The 17933-nt window shown below is 50.4% G+C and overlaps 1 protein-coding gene and 1 long non-coding RNA gene across 4 annotated transcripts in view; one reads left to right on the top strand and one right to left on the bottom strand.

Moving 5' to 3' along the window:
* Positions 1-4500, bottom strand: part of TGDS (TDP-glucose 4,6-dehydratase) — a 377842-nt gene extending 373342 nt beyond the window's left edge. Inside the window, exon 1 of the mRNA XM_069205136.1 lies at positions 4255-4500. Within this exon, the coding sequence (XP_069061237.1) occupies positions 4255-4409 (155 nt within the window). The 5' untranslated portion in view covers positions 4410-4500. The remainder of the gene's footprint in view (positions 1-4254) is intronic.
* The window catches only part of LOC138250355 (uncharacterized), a 181222-nt gene extending 165115 nt beyond the window's left edge, over positions 1-16107 (top strand). For all 3 annotated transcript variants that reach the window (XR_011194942.1, XR_011194941.1, XR_011194940.1), the window contains one exon: positions 15592-16107. This is a non-coding gene — a long non-coding RNA (uncharacterized lncRNA). The remainder of the gene's footprint in view (positions 1-15591) is intronic.
* Positions 16108-17933: the final 1826 nt, after the last annotated feature.

Below are 17933 nucleotides of genomic sequence, written 5' to 3'. Positions count from 1 at the left end.
CCAGAAGTCTTCTAAAGTCTGTGATTTGGGGTTTCCTTCTTATACCCAATTTCTCCTTTAAAGTAGGCCTACTTCAAAGTAAAGTCTCTTTTGAATGTGAAATCCTGCCTTGCCCAGGCCACGCCCCAGACACTCACTAAGTGGTTGGAGACTGCATTGTGTGAGGGCAGACACAGCCCTTTCAGGTGTGGGTGACTACTCCTCCCTCCTAGCACAGCTGGCTCATCAGGATATGCAGGCTACACCGCAGCTCCCTTTGTGTCACTGTCTAGTGTGAGGTGCAACCAGCCCAACTGTCAAACTGACCCAGACAGGGAATCCACAAACAGGCAGAGCCACAGAAATGGTATAAGCAAGAAAATGCTCACTTTCTAAAAGTGGCATTTTCAAACACACAATCTTAAAATCAAATTTACTAAAAGATTTTTTTTTTAATTGTGAGCTCAGAGACCCCAAACTCCACGTCCATCCGCTCCCAAAGGGAACCTACACTTTAATCAGATTTAAAGGTAGCCCCCATGTTAACCTATGAGAGGGACAGGCCTTCAAACAGTTAAAAACGAATTTAGCAATATTTCACTGTCAGGAGACATAAAACACATTACTATATGTCCTACCTTAACCATACCCTACACCCTTGGTGCTACCTAGGGGCTACCTTAGGGGTGCCTTACATGTAAGAAAAGGGAAGGCTTAGGCCTGGCAAGTGGGTACACTTGCCAAGTCGAATTTACAGTTAAAACTGCACACACAGACACTGCAATGGCAGGTCTGAGACATGATTACAGATCTACGTATCTGGGTGGCACAACCAGTGCTGCAGGCCCACTAGTAGCATTTGATTTACATGCCCTGGCACCTCTAGTGCACTTTACTAGGGACTTACTAGTAAATCAAATATGCCAATCATGAATAAGCCAATTACTTACACATTTTGTAAAGGAGCACTTGCACTAGCACTTTAGCACTGGTTAGCAGTGGGAAAGTGCCCAGAGTAACAAAAACAGCAAAATCAGAGTCCAGCACACATCAACAACCTGGGGAACAGAGGCAAAAAGTTAAGGGAGACCACGCCAAGGATGAAAAGTCTAACACTTATTGAATTCATTTTTTTATAACTGCCCATTAAAAACATTAATTTCACAGCTCAGCTTTGAACAACCTTACAGAACCTCTCAAAAAGAAAATATATTTGTCACAGGAAGCATCAAGTGACTCCATCAACTAACGCCTTTTTGGCTGCAGACCAGCCTTTACAATTGCAGATTTGACCATTTGCACCTATTTGCATATCTTTTAGGAAGCAGGCTTCCTGGCAAGATAGTTTATGGGTCTGCCCCTCCTTCAGGAACACAGCACAGGAGACTTCAGCTGGAGAATTCTAATTTATCGTGTCCTTTAGCTGAAAGACTAAAATTAGGGACAAATGCTGTCCGTTAAACCTTTACTCGCGGACAATGGAGTTTGTGGCAAAATTATGAACAGTTCATGAAAATTACAGATGGGTGATCACCCTATGTTACACAATGTTGTTTCCCGCAGGCAAATTTACACTATATGATGCATTTTGAGTCAAAACTGTGAGTGGACAAAACAAAGACCTCTCCAGTGTTGGAGCAGATATGCGAATACGAGAATATGCTAATGACTTGCGTATACATACTAATGAAAAGAACGATATTAATAAATGAAATAACGTGTAATGTGCAAAATGTGCCCACAGGGAGTGGTCACCATCTGTGCTAAAAGTACTAAATACTGTGAAATGTTTAAAGTTGTATTAATATATCATAAATAACGATATAACCTATGTTTCGTAGTGCCATATGTTCTTAGCTTAGCCAGAGGCCTAGTCAGCTCTAGGCCTTGCCCGCTTAAACATGGAGCTGCGATGAGCTACCGCAGACTACAACTGGAGAGAAGAACCTGGAACTGTACGGAGTTCAACTACAAGCTCTGCTAAGCGAAAAATGCAAACTCACCAGCGGACAGAAGATGATCAGAACAAATTGATACAATTATGTGTAGAGTAGGCTAAATGTACTTTCCCAGGACTTTAACAATGGAGCTACAGACTAAGAGCTGGGAGCAACAATTGCATTACCAGAAGAACCGGATGATGTTCTCATCGACAGAAGAACCAATCATGTTAATGGAACTTGACTCTCAAAATAACATAGACAAGTGGTAAACAAAAATTATAGGTTAGAATCATAACCCCTGATAAGGTTGACCAATGGGCAAATTGTGGGACGGACTGAGAGACCCTAATAAAAAGTCATGACATGAAGGGAAAAATCAGAACGGAGAGGCGAAAGTTGATGACGTCAGGAGACGCTGTCCGAAGAGCTGAAAACTTGGGCTTGCTTCTGTGAGCCTGAGCCTTGCTGATGACTAATGAGCTGGAGACGAAGTCTGACTCGTTGCTGATCTGTCTTGGATAGGTAGCTATAACGTGACTGACTAATGAATGCTTTTCTTTCTAGGTACCAACTGCGCTGTTTCAAACGTTTTTCTCTTTAGATAATTTCCAAATCAATGATTTTTTTTTACTAAATTGTTTTAGCATGAAGACCCACATGCTGATGCTAATTCGGAGATAGGTAGGCTGACAAGGATGACTTAGACTGACTGACTTATATCGCTGAATCATTCGAGATATTATAAATTGCTATTTGCTTGTTTGACGTTGATTGCATATTAACAAGTGATGAGAATTTATGGCATATGTTGGTAATAAAGTAAATTAGTAATCCTGACATGGTTGAATAAAAGTTTCATGAGTAGAGTTGTAACTAATAGGGAATAAACAGAACTAACTTTTATATGAGTAATGGTGGTTCTTTTCCTGACTAGATTAGTTCATGGATATTTGAGTTGATCACTTATTTAATTGGTGAAGTTATCCTTTGCTCACTATACTTGACTCGGATATCCTATGCGATCCAAAAGATTCATCAACCTGTACGCGTCCCCTTGTAAGTTTACTTACAAAGGACAAGGCGCGTTCCCATCAGGAAGTGCATTACCCACCAGAGTTATCTTACCATTAATAGTATCAGCTGAAACTTGCTGGGCACACAAAGTTCTCTCCAGCAGGGGGCTTAACAGAGTAAGCGGTTTAAAATGCAGCCTCTTTACCACCATTTAAGTCAGAACTGATTTAATGTCGCATTTGTCCTTGTTGCCAATTTCTTTGCAACCGGATGTTAAAAAAAAAATTGTATACGCGAGACTGTGCTTTTCATGGCTCTCCTCCTTGTGACTGCGCCCTGTTTCCGCTGCCACACCTCAACACCCAATGTATGGGTTCTCAAGTAATTAGTTTTCAATTTCCAGCACTGAACCAAATTAAAATGCAGCCACTGAAGGAGGGCACAATACAGGGTGAACGGAGTCCCTCAGTTTTGTAGGAAAGGAGGCACTTCTGTCCAAATAAGTTGCAATGTAAGACTCTGAAATCCCTGTTCTCTGCATGGAATAATTTGTAGAAGAGTGGCTCGATGGTGCATATGCCAAAATTGCAATAAGAAGGGGGGCTGGGTTATAAAAACTAGCGTTCCTGCATAGTTCCAAAGCACTGCCTTTTTTGTGTGCCCTGCTGTCTGCAAGGCGGAATCACAGGTTGCAGAAGAGAAACAGCTTGCTTACCCTTTAGGCCTGAATGTGTGAAGCTGGCCAAAGACAACTGTGACGAAGAGACGTGGGACAAATCAGAAATAAAGTGCCAATCCTCATGAGCAGTGGTGTAATCAAGAGGTCTCTCAGGACACTCGCCCACGTGGCAGTGCGTACCTTTCATTGGCCCAGTCACCTTCTGAACACGAATACAACTTGGGTGCAAATTACGTGGCAAATGTCTGGTAAAAAAATGGAGGGACTTGCAGGGCGATAGGCACTGCAGTTACTAGGAGAGATGTGATGCCGTTGTAATCTCTCTAATTTCTCACCGGTACAGGAGCAATAGAACAAACGTCAGCAAAGACAGTTTAAACAAGTTAACATTTGTTAACAAACCAGATAAATTTGAGCTCCACGCTCACTGGTAGTGGAGACACCCTTTATTTAGGAGGTTCGCCTCAGAAAGACATGATAAAATCAGGAGCCTTTAAAGTTGTAATAATTGTTTGTACTGCAACAGCTACCTCGGAGTCAAGTAATCCACTAAAACGGGGGGAGGAAAGGTGCAAACTATAATCTGCAAAAGAGAAAGTTGCAGCCGTTAGCAATTCACCGTCAACCTTAGCTACTTACATGAAGCCAGCTCCCCCGGTCACCAACACATGCTTTTTGAAGCTGCTGCTAGGAGACATCATCTTTCTTTCAATGCCAAGTTTGCCGCCCGGACGCAGGTCCCCGTGCTGATTGTAGCCGGGATCACCAGGGCGAACAGACCAGCCCCAGCCCATTCCACACTTCACACTCGATAATAAAAGTAGTATGAACTGATCTGCGCCAGCAACCTTTCTGCCGGGTATTAGAAAAAAAAACGAGCACAACCTCAATTGGAAACACGACCAAAAAATAATACAAGCCCTGGAGGGAAAAAAGACCAAAACAAGCGCAACCCAAGCAACGACACCAGTAGGTTAAGTAAAAAAGATCACGATAATATTTACATAGCAAAGACCGTGCTTCACATGTGACAAGTACCACGGTCTTTTTAATACCGGATATAGTAACGGCCGGAGCTGCCGACTAGGGAACGAGATTCCAGTCTCTGAGTTGGCTCGACATCTTGTGATCCTGGCAAGTCGCGCTATCACCCCGTGCTTACAAGAAATGGATGTGTCCTTATGCAATGTAACTAGGCTCCTGTCAAGCGCTCCAATACTTTCGGGTCGCGCTATATTTAAAAAAATCTGTTGCAGCAGGTGCAGTTTTACTAAATAGCAGCGTCGGCCTGGCCTATGGGGCAATCAGGCAGTCCCCGATGCGCTAGTTTGACAGGTCGTGGGCTGTTTTTTCGGCTGTTTGTTGGCCTGTTTCATGGGCTTGTGTTTACTGCGATTTCACTAATTATTATCTCTAACATTGCCCGCAGCAAGGTGAAATCCATGCAGTCTTCCACAGTTTGCAAAACACTTGTACCGCCCGTCTTTACAAGTTAAAAACTACAACATTGGTCATTCTTTAGCTACCTAAATCTGTAATGGCGGACCACTTTAATTCTATGTCAGGACCGGAGGCTAAGATTATGCTTCTCTTTCTATGCTTATTTATTCACAGCAGCCAATCAATCAATCAATCAATCAATCAAGAAATTTGTATAGTGCGCTACTCACCCGGAGGGTCTCAAGGCGCTGGGGGAGGGGGGACCGCTACTGCTCGAACAGCCAGGTCTTGAGTTGCTTCCTGAAGGAGAGGTGGTCTTGGGTCAGACGGAGGTGGATGGGGAGGGAGTTCCAAGTCTTGGCTGCCAGGTAGGAGAAGGATCTTCCTCCCATGGTGGCTTTTCTAATGCGTGGCACGGCGGCGAGGGCGTGGCTGGTCGATCGTAGCTGGCGGGTGGGAGTGTAGAAGGTCAGGCGGTTGTTGAGGTACCTGGGGCCCAGGTCGTGGAGGGCCTTGTGTGCGTGGGTGAGGAGGCGGAACGTGATTCTCTTGCTGACGGGGAGCCAGTGCAAGTCTCTCAGGTGTCCGGAGATGTGGCTGTGTCGGGGGATGTCAAGGATGAGGCGTGCGGAGGCGTTCTGGATGCGTTGGAGTCTTTTCTGTAGTTTGACCGTGGTTCCGGTGTAGAGGGTGTTACCGTAGTCCAGTCGGCTGGTGACGAGTGCCTGGGTGACCGTCTTCCTGGTTTCGGTGGGGATCCATCGGAAGATCTTTCGGAGCATGCGTAGGATGTTGAAGCATGATGATGAGACAGCGTTGACTTGTCTGGTCATCGAGAGGGAGGAGTCCAGGATGAAGCCCAGGTTGCGTGCGTGGTCCGTTGGTTTGGGTGCGCTGCCCAGGGCAGGGGGCCACCAGGAGTCGTCCCAGGCAGAGGGTGATGATCCAAGGATGAGGACTTCCGTCTTGTCTGAGTTCAGTTTCAGGCGGCTGTTCATCATCCACTCGGCTATGTCTTTCATCCCTTCGTGCAGGTTGGTTCTGGCGGTGGCTGGGTCGTTGGTGAGGGAGAGGATCAGCTGGGTGTCGTCGGCGTAGGAGATGATGTTGAGGTTGTGATGGCGTGCGATGGCTGCGAGGGGGCTCATGTAGACGTTGAAGAGGGTGGGGCTGAGTGATGATCCTTGTGGTACGCCGCAGATGACTTTGGTGGCCTCGGATCTGAACGGGGGGAGGCGGACTCTCTGGGTTCTTCCGGCGAGGAACGAGATGATCCACTCTAGTGCCTTCTCTTGAATTCCGATGTTGCTGAGGCGCTGCACTAGGGTGCGGTGGCAGACAGTGTCGAACGCTGCGGAGAGGTCCAGGAGGATGAGGGCCGCTGTTTCCCCGTTGTCGAGCAGGGCTCAGATGTCGTCAGTGGCTGCGATGAGGGCGGTCTCGGTGCTGTGGTTGGCTCGGAAGCCGGACTGTGAGTGGTCGAGGGATCCATTAGTCTCGAGGAAGGCGGCAAGCTGTCTGTTGACGGTCATCTCGATGACTTTGGCAGGAAACGGGAGGAGCGAGATGGGGCGGTAGTTCTTGAGGTCGGTGGGGTCTGCTGATGGTTTCTTCAGGAGGGCGCTGAGTTCGGCATGCTTCCAGCTCTCCGGGTAGGTGGCGGTGTTGAAGGAGCAATTGATGATGTCCCGGAGATGGGGTGCGATGACGGAGTCGGCCTTGTTGAAGACGTGGTGGGGGCATGGGTCGGTTGGTGATCCGGAATGGATGGTGTTCATCGTATGGATGGTGTCTTCGGTGCTGACCGGGGTCCAGGCGCGGAGGGTGGTGTTGGGGGGCGTCGGTTTGGTGGTTGGGTGCGTGGTCTGTGCGCCAAAGCTGTTGTGTATGTCGGCGATCTTGCGGTGAAAGAACGAGGCGAGTGAGTCGCAGAGGTCTTGTGAGGGGGTGATGTCGTTGTTTCCGGCGCTGGGGTTGGAGAGCTCTTTGACGATGCTGAAGAGTTCCTTGCTGTTGTGTGCGTTGTTGTCTAGTCGTTCTTTGAATGCTGTCTTCTTGGTGGTGTGGATCAGCTGGTGGTGTTTACGGGAGGCATACTTGAGGGCGGTCATGTTGTCTGTAGTCGGGTTTTTTCGCCAGGCTTTTTCGAGGGTGCGGCAGTTCTTCTTGGAGTTCTTGAGGTCGTTGTTGAACCAGGAGGCTTTCTTGCTGTTGGGCCTGATGGGATGGGTTTTCAGAGGTGCGAGGTTGTCAGCGCAGTTGGTGGTCCACTGTGTGAGGTTTTTGGCTGCTTGGTTGGGGTCCGCTGAGCTGGCGGGAGGGTTCTGGCTCAGTGATGTGGAGAACTGGTCGGTGGTGATCTTGTTCCAGCTCCTGCGGGGAGCCTGTTGTGGGTGGTGGTGAGTCGTGGTTTTTCTGAAGCTGAAGTGGACGCAGCTGTGGTCTGTCCAGTGGAGTCCGGTGGAGTGGCTGAAGGAGATGTACTTGCTGGAGGAGAAGACTGGGTCAAGCGTGTGTCCGGCGTAGTGGGTGGGGGTGTTCACCAGTTGCTTGAGTCCGAGGTTGGCGAGGTTGTCCAGCAGGGTGGTGGTGTTGTTGTCGTTGTTGTTCTCCAGGTGGAAGTTGAGGTCCCCTAGGAGGATGTAGTCAGCGGAGGGGAGGGCGTGTGGGCTGATGAAGTCTGCGATGTCTTCGCTGAATTGTGTGCGGGGTCCTGGAGGTCTGTAGATGAGGGTGCCTCTGAGTGTGGTCTTGGGGTCGGTGTGAATCTGGAAGTGGAGATGTTCTGCAGCTGTGAGGGTGTCGTCGGAGTTGGTCGTGATGCGGATGGTGTTCTTGTGGACAATGGCGATGCCTCCTCCTGTCTGGTTGACGCGGTCCCTCCGGGTGATCTTGTATCCGTCCGGGATGGCGATGGCGATGTCGGGCGCTGAGGAGCCGTTCATCCAGGTTTCTGTGAGGAAGGCGATGTCTGGAGATGTGGTGTCGAGCAGGTTCCAGAGTTCCACGGCGTTTCTGTGGATGGAGCGGGTGTTGAGCAGGATGCACTTCAGGTGGTTGCTGCTGGTGCTTGGTTTGGCGGGCGCGGTGCGGGTCTGGATGCAGGAGAACTTGCAGGATTGGCAGGTGAAGGGTCCGTGGGTGCGTCTTGGGGCGGCACGGCAGCACCCGGGGATCCGGCCGGTGTTGAGTGCGAGGAGGGTGGCGGCGCTGTAGGTCTTGCGGGTGGGCTGGCCTCTGCGGGGGCCAGGGGGTCTGGCGCTGGGCGCGGGCCAGGCGCGGACGGGCGCAGACGGGCTTGCCTTAGGCGCGCCTTTGGCGCGCCCGCTGCGCGGCCTCCATGAGAGTGGGAGAGGGAGGGAGGAGCAGCTGGGAGGTGGGAGCGGGGCGGCCAATGGGGAGCGAGGGGGGCGGAGCTACGGGACGCGGTGGCGGGAAACGGCGGCGGGAAACAGGGGGAGACGCTGGGCGCAGGGACCCAGAAACAGGACCAGACTGGGCAAAAGAAGGTCAGGATAGCGAAAAAGGCAGCAACAGGACACAGGTAAGGAGCAGCGGTCAGCGGTCACACAGGGGCTGCGTGGCGGTGAGGGGAGCGACCTGCCTGGTGAACAGGGTCAGAGGTCGCTCTCTCTACCGCTGCGCGGCCTCCATAAGAGTGGGAGAGGGAGGGAGGAGCAGCTGGGAGGTGGGAGCGGGGCGGCCAATGGGGAGCGAGGGGGGCGGAGCTACGGGACGCGGCGGCGGGAAACGGCGGTGGGAAACAGGGGGAGACGCTGGGCGCAGGGACCCAGAAACAGGACCAGACTGGGCAAAAGAAGGTGAGGATAGCGAAAAAGGCGGCAACAGGACACAGGTAAGGAGCAGCGGTCAGCGGTCACACAGGGGCTGCGTGGCGGTGAGGGGAGCGACCTGCCTGGTGAACAGGGTCAGAGGTCGCTCTCTCTACCGCTGCGCGGCCTCCATAAGAGTGGGAGAGGGAGGGAGGAGCAGCTGGGAGGTGGGAGCGGGGCGGCCAATGGGGAGCGAGGGGGGCGGAGCTACGGGACGCGGCGGCGGGAAACAGGGGGAGACGCTGGGCGCAGGGACCCAGAACAGGACCAGACTGGGCAAAAGAAGGTGAGGATAGCGAAAAAGGCGGCAACAGGACACAGGTAAGGAGCATCGGTCAGCAGTCACACAGGGGCTGCGTGGCGGTGAGGGGAGCGACCTGCCTGGTGAACAGGGTCAGAGGTCGCTCTCTCTACCGCTGCGCGGCCTCCATAAGAGTGGGAGAGGGAGGGAGGAGCTGCTGGGAGGTGGGAGCGGGGCGGCCAATGGGGAGCGAGGGGGGCGGAGCTACGGGACGCGGCGGCGGGAAACGGCGGTGGGAAACAGGGGGAGACGCTGGGCGCAGGGACCCAGAAACAGGACCAGACTGGGCAAAAGAAGGTGAGGATAGCGAAAAAGGCGGCAACAGGACACAGGTAAGGAGCAGCGGTCAGCGGTCACACAGGGGCTGCGTGGCGGTGAGGGGAGCGACCTGCCTGGTGAACAGGGTCAGAGGTCGCTCTCTCTACCGCTGCGCGGCCTCCATAAGAGTGGGAGAGGGAGGGAGGAGCAGCTGGGAGGTGGGAGCGGGGCGGCCAATGGGGAGCGAGGGGGGCGGAGCTACGGGACGCGGCGGTGGGAAACGGCGGCGGGAAACAGGGGGAGACGCTGGGCGCAGGGACCCAGAACAGGACCAGACTGGGCAAAAGAAGGTGAGGATAGCGAAAAAGGCGGCAACAGGACACAGGTAAGGAGCAGCGGTCAGCGGTCACACAGGGGCTGCGTGGCGGTGAGGGGAGCGACCTGCCTGGTGAACAGGGTCAGAGGTCGCTCTCTCTACCGCTGCGCGGCCTCCATAAGAGTGGGAGAGGGAGGGAGGAGCTGCTGGGAGGTGGGAGCGGGGCGGCCAATGGGGAGCGAGGGGGCGGAGCTACGGGACGCGGCGGCGGGAAACAGGGGGAGACGCTGGGCGCAGGGACCCAGAACAGGACCAGACTGGGCAAAAGAAGGTGAGGATAGCGAAAAAGGCGGCAACAGGACACAGGTAAGGAGCAGCGGTCAGCGGTCACACAGGGGCTGCGTGGCGGTGAGGGGAGCGACCTGCCTGGTGAACAGGGTCAGAGGTCGCTCTCTCTACCGCTGCGCGGCCTCCATAAGAGTGGGAGAGGGAGGGAGGAGCAGCTGGGAGGTGGGAGCGGGGCGGCCAATGGGGAGCGAGGGGGGCGGAGCTACGGGACGCGGCGGCGGGAAACAGGGGGAGACGCTGGGCGCAGGGACCCAGAACAGGACCAGACTGGGCAAAAGAAGGTGAGGATAGCGAAAAAGGCGGCAACAGGACACAGGTAAGGAGCAGCGGTCAGCGGTCACACAGGGGCTGCGTGGCGGTGAGGTGAGCGACCTGCCTGGTGAAAGTATTACAAAAACAAACCATATCCCAGCATTTAATGTAACACCATTATCATAGAGTCTGTACCCCTATATAACCATACGAGGATAATGCACTTCCTCTTTCTTTGCTGCTTCTGCAGCCAGTTAAGTACCTTGTTCCGTTATTGCATACTTTTCTGTATGGTGTTGGTATTTCAATTGTTGCTTGCTAGCGCTTGCCTTTTACTTGCGCGTCTGGTAACGTGGAGTGGGAGCGGGAACATTTATTACAGGACTTTTCCCGTCCCGGCTATCAGGAGGTTTTCTCCTCCGACGGTGAGACTAGTCAGCGCGAGCGTCTTCGCTCACATACGCGCGCACGCAGGCATTCCCGCGCCCGCTTGTTTCTTCTGGCGCCCGTTTTGAATATGAAAGGAGTTTTTCAACGGCGCTGCCAGAGAATCGAGACAGCGCGTGTACTCCCAGTGTTATGCTGATTGATTATTTTTTATTGACTAGGCTTACCTTCGCTCCCTGACGCCCTGAGCTCACTGTGGTTACCAGGGTTGGAAAATTTGATTAGGCGCTGCCTAGAGTGCTGCAGGCTGCTCCCTCCACGTTTAAAGAGTTACAGCTCAGTTACTTGGCCTGCTGGGGCTTGCACTCCCCCTGACTGTAGTCTTGGACTACCCTGATTTCACGTTTTTTTAACGTACCAGAGCTATTATGGCCCAGTCATACGCCTATGACGAAGATTAATATTTTGGGGGCAACCCCCCCTCGTTTGAAGAAAATCTGGTGGGCGCATTGGACAGTAGCATTCAGCTATCGGTGAATAAAGCGCTGGCGAAAGCTCTGGGGCCCCTCACCCATCACTTCTAGAGCTTTGCCCGCCAAAAAGGTTGGCTCCCACCCATTACCCCACCTGAAGAGGCACAATCAGACCAACCCTCTACCTACAGGGGTAAATCGAAATCCAAGAAGTGGGCGCACTCTGATCTTTAAAAAAAACTTTCTTCCTCCATTCAAAAGGAGCATGGGTATAGTTCCTCACAAGTGCAAGACGCTTATGATACAGATTCGAACCAGTCTTCCTCTAAACATTCATCTGATTCGGATTCAGAAGAGGATCTCGGGGACCTGCCTGGCCCGAGCAAGCGCAAGAAGACGGAGAAAGCTAAAGCCCAACCCACCAAAACTCCACGGGTCTTGACCTTCAGCCCAGAGGAGATCATTCACCCTCGCTCCTCAAGCTTGACTCCGCCTCTGGCGGTTGCAGATTACCTCCAGAACCACATCAGAGCTAGTTTCGACAAGGATGTGAGGGCCAGGCTCTGCGCTGAGTGTCCTCGTCCAGATTTAGAAGGTAGAGTCACTGACACCCCAGATATTGACCCAACTATGGTCACTTTTCTAAAGAAGTGGGCTAAAGACCCCAAGAAAGGACTTGACCGGGCCTGGCGCTCTTGCCAGGACAGGCTTCTGGACCTCTCCGGTCCGTTGGCTAAAATCTTAGAGATGGCTTTTGTGGCTAAAGAATCAAACTCCCCTATCGATCCTGACATTCTGGTAGGTTGGGGTCAGCGAGCCATTTGTCACTTTGGCAATGCCAACGTAGCCTTATCTACGGAAAGAAGACGCTCTATTTTAATGAGAATAGACCCCCAGCTCACTGAACTCGCCCCATCTGAGGCAGGTCCGGTAGCCCAGGGCCTCCTTTTTGGAGCCCCCTTCATTAAGGACTTAGCCAAGTTTGCCACGACTTTCAATACCATGGACAAAGCCCAATTGTCACTTAAAAAGGTCTTCAGGGAGACTCTTTTTCGGATGGCTGGATGTCTGCGGGTCGCTCGTCTGGCCGCTCCAATTATCAAGGCCCCAGACGAGATGCCCTTACCCGTGGCCATGGGTACTACAGGGGTCAACAGGAAAACGCCACCTTCTATCCATCACGACCCCGAGGAAGCAGGGGCTGTTACCCCAAGAATACATATAAAGGACAATAAGGAGCCTTCCAAGACGCTACCAATTCAGGTAAGAATAATTCACCCCTCAGAGGTGACCCTTGGGGGTAGGGTTCAAACTTGTTTGACAGAATGGCAAAAATTAACCAGGGACCCCTGGGTGTTACAAACCGTTCAAGGGTTCAGATTGGAGTTTTACCAGACCCCTTTCCAACAGTCCCCCCTCCACTTCTCCATTTTTCCCATCACGATCAAGACATCATAAACCTGGAGGTTCAGGGACTTCTCAAGAAAGGGGCAATTTGTCAGGCTGTTCCCCATCCCCGGGGCTTCCTAAGCCCTGTGTTTCTGGTAGACAAGAAGGGCGGTAGGTCACTTTTGGTCCTAAATCTCAAAGAATTCAATGCCTGGCTAGTCTATCGGCATTTTAAAATGGAGGGAATCCACCTCCTCAGAGATATACTTCAAGAAGCAGATTGGTTGGTACGCCTAGACCTAAAGGACGCTTATCTAAGCATCCCTATCTTCCCTCCTCATCGGCGTTTCCTTCAGTTTCTTTGGCGAGACCAATGTTTCGAGTTTCAGGTGCTACCTTTCAGGCTTTCCTCCGCTCCTTGGTGTTTCACCAAGGTAATGAGACCAGTGGTGGAATCTCTTCGCGCCCGGGGCGTGTGCCTTATCGTTTACCTCCACGATCTGATTCTTATGGCTTAGGACCCCCTTCTCCTTTAGGTCCACTTGACTTGGACGATTCAACTCCTTCGGAATCTGGGTTTCATAATCAATCAACCCAAGTCCTGTCTCCGCCCATCTCAGCAGATCGAGTTTCTAGGTTTCCGGATAGACTCAGTGAAAGCTCAGTTGATCCTTCCACCGCTGAAAGTGCGCAATATAAAGAAGGAATTGCGCCTGCTCTTCTCCAGACAGAAAGTGTCCTTGAGGAGCTTAGCCAGGATGGTGGGTCTTTTATCATCTTCGATCCAAGCTATTTTTCCGGGCCCCATACACAACAGAGCCCTCCACTGTCTCAAGATATCCCATCTGCTGAAGGGTCTGTCATATACGGACATGGTACCCCTGTCTCTAGAGGCCCATTCGGAGATAGCCTGGTGGCTAGAGCACATGGAGGCCTGGAACAGGCGGGCGATTTTCGGCACCTCTCCAGATGTGATCCTGGAGTCGGATGCCAGCAGATGGGGCTGGGGAGCCACTTGCAGAGATCTGACCATGGGAGGCCATTGGTCGGAGCAGGAGCTCCACCTCCACATCAACTGCCTGGAGCTTCTGGCCGGATCCTTTGCAATCCGGAGTGTCTCACCTCTGAAATCAGATTGTTGCATTCTCTTGAGAATGGACAACATTTCCGTGGTTAGATATGCCAACAAACTGGGGGGCACGAGATCTCAGCCCTTGGCTCGAATTGCCATGGATATTTGGCAATATTGCCTCCAGCATCGCATTTCGGTGATTGCGGAGTACCTTCCTGGGACTCACAACACAGTAGCGGATTGGAATTCCAGATTCCTTCGGGATGGCAGCGATTGGATGCTCCTCCCAGAAGTGTTTGCTACTCTGAATCAGAAATGGGTCCCTTTCTCGATAGACCTGTTTGCCTCGAGATTGAATCGCCAGCTCCCTTTCTTCTTCAGCTGGAGACCGGATCCGGAGGCAATTGCCACTGATGCATTTCTCCAAGACTGGTCACCCCATCGGGGTTATGCCTTCCCCCGTTCAGCATGATTCCTCGGGTCCTCTCCCAGGTTTGCCGTCTGAGAATGGAAATTGTGTTGATAACTCCCCTTTGGAGAGCTCAAGCCTGGTTCCCCTTGGCGCTAGAGTTGCTGTGTGATTTTCCCCTTCTGATCCCTCCTCAACACAACCTATTGCGGGATCCTCTAGGGATCCCACATCCCTTGATTGTGGAGGGCAAATTACGCCTGGTGGCTTGGAAAATTTCCAGCAACAATGGCTCTTGCCAGGCCTTTCTGAACAGGCTTCCAGTTTCATTCAACAAGCCTGGTCTTTCAGCACACACAAACGCTATACCTCCGCTTGGAAGCGATGGGTTCATTGATGTGCGGAACGGGGTTCTGATCCCTTTAATGCTGATGTCAGTTTAGTAGTCAATTTTCTGGCCTCGCTTGCTGCTGCGGGCCTGGCTTACAGATCGATCAATAATTACAGATCCTCCATCTCAGCGGGTCACCTGCCAGTTTTGGGTAAACCAATAGGTGAACACCTTATCATCTGCAAATTAATGAGGGGCATTCGTCTTTCGAACCCTCCTCACCCTCGGTATTCTTCCCTTTGGGACGTTAATGTGGTCCTTTAATTTATTTCCTCTTGGCCAGACAATAGATTCCTGTCCCGCAAACAACTCTCGGCTAAACTATTGCTGTTATTATGCCTCATTTCTTGCAAAAGAGTGTCTGATGTTCGCTCCCTTGACCTTGCAGGTAGGATTTTCTCTCCTACAGGAGTTTCCTTTTCAATTTCCAAACGCACTAAAACAGGCACCAAATCAGTGTCTTACCCTGCTTTTCCCCATAACCCCAAACTGTGTGTGGTGCAATGTTTAAAGGCCTATGAAGCTGCCACTGAGGAATTTCGTTCAGACCCTAGGGGTCAATTGCTGATTGCTCTTCGGAAACCTTTCAATCTAGTCTCATCGGCTACTTTAGCCAGATGGATCAGATGGCTTCTTTCTGAAGCAGGAATTAACGTTTCCATGTTTGGGGCTCATTCAGTTCGTGGAGCTATGGCTTCAAAATCCTTTAATTTAGGCATGAGATTAGAGGACATTATGAAAGCAGCAGACTGGTCTTCCAGAATCTACATTTAAGACCTTCTATTATAAACCCATTTTAGACATTGCATTGATTGTGGTTGATCAGCTTTGAACCAGCATAATCTGAGCCTCCGGTCCTGACATAGAATGAAAAATGTTCAAGCTTACGCGTCTAGAATTTTCAATTCTATTAAGGACACGGAGGCGAGGATTATCCCCCCCCCTAGTTAACAATAAGGCATCTGCTTATGAGTTAAGTATTCTGTTTTGCTATCATATATCATTGTTTTTTACCCACCCATTGTTTGTGACAGTGTATGCATTTATTGATGTCAGTTATTGTTATGACATATACTATCATTAGTTCTCGTTTCCCATTTGTCACAGGATTCGATCAGAGTTGAGGTTCTTCATTCCATGGATCTTGTGGTTTTGACCAGAAACAATGATGTCTTGGACACTCGCTGGATTTCTGAGAAGTTTCTCTCCTGGATTCTTGGTCATTTTTAGCCTCTTGGTTATTTGGATTTCCCTTTTTGGATCCTTTCCTTTATAGACCTTTTTTGTTGACTTTATTAGTTCAGCATTCACAAAGAAAGAGGAAGTGCATTATCCTCGTATGGTTGTATAGGGGTATAGACTCTATGATAATGACGTGTTACATTGAATGTTGGGATCTGTTTTGTTTTTGTAATACTCTCTTTTGATTGGCTGCTGTGAATAAATAAGCATAGAAAGAGAAGCATAATCCTCGCCTCCGTATCCTTAATAGAATTGAAAATTCTTGACCCGTAAGCTTGAAAATTTTTCATTTTGGTGCCCGGCCTATTTTTTGTCACAGTCTGCCAGAGTGAAATGTGTGTTTTCTAGTGACTGTGTTAAAGGTAAGTGAATTATCTTTCAAGACTGGCCTTGAACTCTAATAAAAGATTTTTAATCGGTTGCTCTCACTGGCCTCTGTAAATATTACTTCAACTAAATGGAATTTAAACTTATGCAAACTTTATTGAGGTTAAGGAGTTTGTAAAATTTACCTAATTTGGTTTTGTGTGATTACGTAAATGTAAACAAAATTATGTGAAACTACATAGAAATATGCAAAAGGCTAAGCCATCATTTACTCCATATTTTAGCGTGAAATGTGTCCTCGCATCCATTTTTGATGTGAGAGGTGGCACTGGGAATGGGTGAGGGGTGGGATGTAGGTCCCCCACCTGGAGTTATAGTACCTTGCAGTACACATACAGCATGCCATCCATTGCCTGGAAGGGGAACATAATTAGGAAAAATCACTCCTTTAGGGTACCTATGTTGGCTATCAGCTGGTAGCACTGCTGATGAGAGGAAAGGAAGGTCCTGATACACTCCCACATTTAATTTGACAGTTATGTCGGATCTGAGAGAGGACAATGTGAAGAGTGATTCAGGGAGCCCCATTCGCACCAGATTTGGATCTGTGAACTCTGCGACCATTTGCGCAAATTGCACAGTCTATGGTGGTTGATAAATGGCAGGAGGGAGGATGCATCATGTTGTCGGACCTCTGCCCGAAGAGTTGCTTTATCACAGTGCAAGATGATTTGAAGACGTTTGCCCTGGGCTCAGGTCAGTTCTTCACGTACGTCAAAATAGCAGCGACTGCATAGGTTTTGTGGCCCTGGTCCCTGAAGCCCCCGAAACTACACAGGCGTTAGTCAGTATGCTTTCCTTGGAGTGCATCCGCAGGTTCATAACGCACTTGTATTGGGCATTGCGTGCGGACAGGCAATTAAGGCCATTGAGAGTGGAGGAGAGATGGCAGTGCACCAGTGATGACCCCATTAGCCCAAAAGAGTGGGTTAAAATACACAAAGGTGTGCGCAGGGCCTTGATTAATGTCAGATTCAAATTTGTGCAGTGTAACTTTGTACATATGACTTACCTCTCCAGAAGAGAATACAGCAATTTACCCAGGTAGAAACGGAAATCGCTCTATATGTGGGGCTGGTGCGGCTGATTTTTTGCATGTTGTGTGGCGCTGATCAGTTATTGTGGCCTACTGGATGGAGATACTAACACATCCGTAGAACAACAGGGTGGGAGATCCCACGTGCGAATAAACAGTGCATACTGGACCTATTACCCGATACTGCCAAGAGGAAACTGAGTAGACAGTTTACAGTGCTGGGCCTTACAGTGGTCAAGAGACTGATCGCGAGTTGTTGGCTCAGCCCTAGGCCACTATTGTGCAGGGATTGGAAGAGGGATATGTTGAAGTGGGCTGGTGTGGAGGAAGCACACATGCAATCGTCACGATGAGATGAGACGGTGGGGGATGACTGGGGTGTTATGACACAGGCACTGGCGGAACCTGCAGAGGAGGATACACCAAGCTAACTGCCGTAGGTTTCTGTGCAGTCCTGGAGATGGATGGGAAGGATGCTGGAGGGACAGAATGGTCTGCGATGAACTTGGTTGAGGATGCAGAGGTCCAAACAGGAATGCGACTGCTACTTGATGGCTTCTGCAATTCACCCTAATCATAGAGTTTGAAGTGCTTGGAAGCTATGGGAGGGGTGGGTGTGGGTGGAGGGGATTTATAGTTGTTTATGATGGGATTTTTTCATGTTTGTGTTTTCCTTTTTCTGTCTACATAATGTGACAGACATTTGGAGGACGAAACTATAGATGGACCTTAGGAGTGAATTGGAGTATTACTAATGCCTTCATAATCTTGAATATTACCATAT

The sequence above is a fragment of the Pleurodeles waltl genome, chromosome 8 (genome assembly GCF_031143425.1).
Source record: "Pleurodeles waltl isolate 20211129_DDA chromosome 8, aPleWal1.hap1.20221129, whole genome shotgun sequence".
Classification (NCBI taxonomy): Eukaryota; Metazoa; Chordata; class Amphibia; order Caudata; family Salamandridae; genus Pleurodeles; species Pleurodeles waltl.
The sequence above is the reverse complement of the archived record's forward strand: the minus strand, read 5'-3'. Positions and strand labels throughout refer to the sequence as shown.